This window comes from Hipposideros armiger, unplaced genomic scaffold (genome assembly GCF_001890085.2).
Source record: "Hipposideros armiger isolate ML-2016 unplaced genomic scaffold, ASM189008v1 scaffold_247, whole genome shotgun sequence".
In the NCBI taxonomy this organism is placed as follows: domain Eukaryota; kingdom Metazoa; phylum Chordata; class Mammalia; order Chiroptera; family Hipposideridae; genus Hipposideros; species Hipposideros armiger.
The window spans coordinates 2,114,785-2,117,283 of NW_017731597.1; the positions used below are offsets into that span (position 1 = coordinate 2,114,785).

Sequence of the window (2,499 nt, forward strand, 5' to 3'; positions counted from 1 at the left end):
GATAAGCTCGATTCTCCTTCGTGTGGCCATCAAAACCTTTTATGATCTGACCCCTGATTCCTCCCAGACTCGTCCCCCCACCATGACCCCTTCGCACTTCACTGATGCCAAACTAGTCATAACAATGATGACTAAGGTTTGCTGAGCTCTCACTCTACAGTTGAGTTGAGTACTTCACATGCTTGTTTAATTCTAACAACCACAGGAGATAGGGATTATTATACTTAATAAATGAAGACACTGGCATTTAGAAAGTTATGGAACACGGTTCCTGGCATAGCTGGGATCCAAATGCGGAATGCATGCTGCTTCCATGTAAAGCAGTCATGCTACGTCAGGTCTCCAGATTTGTTCAGGCTCTTCTTTCTGTGGGCAACATCTGTCTTTGTCCCCTCCTGGCGAACTCCTATTCATCCTTCAAAACCCACTACAGCATCAGTCGTTAACTTCAGTGAAGGCTTTTGTGGCAGCAGAATTAAATCTATATTGTTGCTTTGTTGCCTATAAACGTCTATTATTACACAATTCCCAGTATGCTGTTGTATTTTCTTTCAGATTTTCCCTGCTAGATTCCTTGAGACATTCTCTCATCTCTGTATCCCAATAAACGCTTGTTAACAAACAGAAACAAACAAACAAAAATAAACATATGCACACCTGACAAAAAAATTAAGTGAGTTCATATCAGATGGCGTTGAACGGCTTTGTAAAGTAGAAAAACAGGTCATCTGTAGAGATGGGGTCAAAGGGATGCATGAGGTTTGAGGCTTGAGAAAAGTAGAGATGTCCTAGGACAGATACCATGGGGAATTCTCAGAATTATCATTACAGCTTGCATTTGTATAATGTTTCTAAGTTTTTAAAGTTCTTTCTCCCCAAATTTTTAGCTGATCCTCATATCCTAAATGAACTTATAGTTTGCCTATGAGATTCCTACTTGACTTCCTGGTACCCCTCACCTTTCTGCCAAAGTATTTTTTCCTCCCAAGGTGCTATCACTGTTTTACACGCGACTAATTAGCCTTGTTTTACACAGGACTAATCATCGCTGTAGGAAACACTTCATCTAGTACCAGCACTTTCCCGAGGACAGGTATCCAGTGCCCTTAAGACTCACAAACACAGAAACAGCAAGATGCGCCTTGCACGTAGTAGGAGATGAACGACTGTTAGTTTGAATCTGTGGTTTGTACACTTCAGCACAACACGTAGTCTTTTAACTTAAGCCTAGTCAATTTCCAGCTTCTTCTCCAGCCATTTTGTCTCTTGCTCCCAGCATTCCCCTCTCCCCACGTCCCATGACCCTTCCCCAAACATATCTTGTATCTTCCTGCCTTCATTCCATTGTTTAAGCTCCTCAGTCTGAGTGTAGAAAACAACCCAGTTTTCAAACTCTTTTCTCCTGAACTTCCCCCAGACCTCCAAGTCAAAGGAATTACTTTTTCTTGGTCTGTCTTCCTGTAGCTCCATGGCAGCCCCCAGTGTGCTCGCTACATGGTACCTACCTCTGGTGTGACAGCACTTGTTATATTCTATTACTGTTATTTTGTATACAGCTGTGTCTCCCAACTCCCCAAAATCTTGGCACACACACCAAAATAATTTAATTTTCTGCAGAGCAGAGATCGCATCTTTTCCAACTTTATATTCCCAGGATTTGGTAGAGTACATTGAATATACATAATGGTTATCCAAGAGATGTTTATCGAGTGGAACAGTAATAACAACCAAAAGAAAAAAAATTAAAAAGCATGATTTTTGGGCACTTGTTCCAAGAGTTACATACCTATGGCCTGTAGATCCATGGGTCAGCTTTAGCAGGTCCATAAACCCAGTGACAATGTACACCAATGGTCATTTGTATAAATATTTGGGGCTGGAGCACACCATAGATGGCTTTCTGAAGAAAAGTCTCCAAGAGTTCTATGACCCCCAAAAAATCTCAAAACTAACTGTACCGGACCATGCTGTCTTTGGAGTGGGCTGAAAAATAAAGGTATTAATAGTATCGTGACCATACTTATTGTTCTTACTTTTCCTTTGATCCAGACGAATTGAAGAGCTGAGTCAGACCCTGGCTTCTCAGGAGAAGCTTGTAGAACAGCTGTCTCAGGAGAAACAACAACTGCTCCAGCTGTTGGAGGAGCCAGCTAGCATGGAAGTACAGGTGAGGTTGGGCCGTACTTCCTGAGACACTCGCTTCGTGCTTTCAGTGGCCCTGCTTTTTTACATCTAAAGGTGTTCGCTCTGTATTGCTGTGTAACAAATCCCTATGTACTTAGCGGTTTAAAACCACATACAGTTATTATCCCACAGTTTCTATGGGTCAAAAGTCCAGGGATGGCTTAGCTGGTTTCTTGGCTCAGGATCTCACAAGTCTGAAATCAAGGTGTCAGCTGGGGTGCTTCCTTATCTGGGGGCTCACTTAAGAAAGGATCTGCTTCTAAGCCCCCTCGGTTGTTGCAAGAGTATATTTCTCTGTCGCTGTAGAAGTTATGG

The 2,499-nt window shown here is 42.3% G+C and overlaps 1 protein-coding gene across 1 annotated transcript in view; it reads left to right on the top strand.

The window, feature by feature from the left end:
* PDE4DIP (phosphodiesterase 4D interacting protein) overlaps window positions 1–2,499 on the top strand; it is a 225,947-nt gene that overhangs the window by 99,574 nt on the left and 123,874 nt on the right. The window contains exon 7 of the mRNA XM_019655807.1: window positions 2,050–2,167. Coding sequence (XP_019511352.1) covers window positions 2,050–2,167 — 118 coding nt within the window. The remainder of the gene's footprint in view (window positions 1–2,049; window positions 2,168–2,499) is intronic.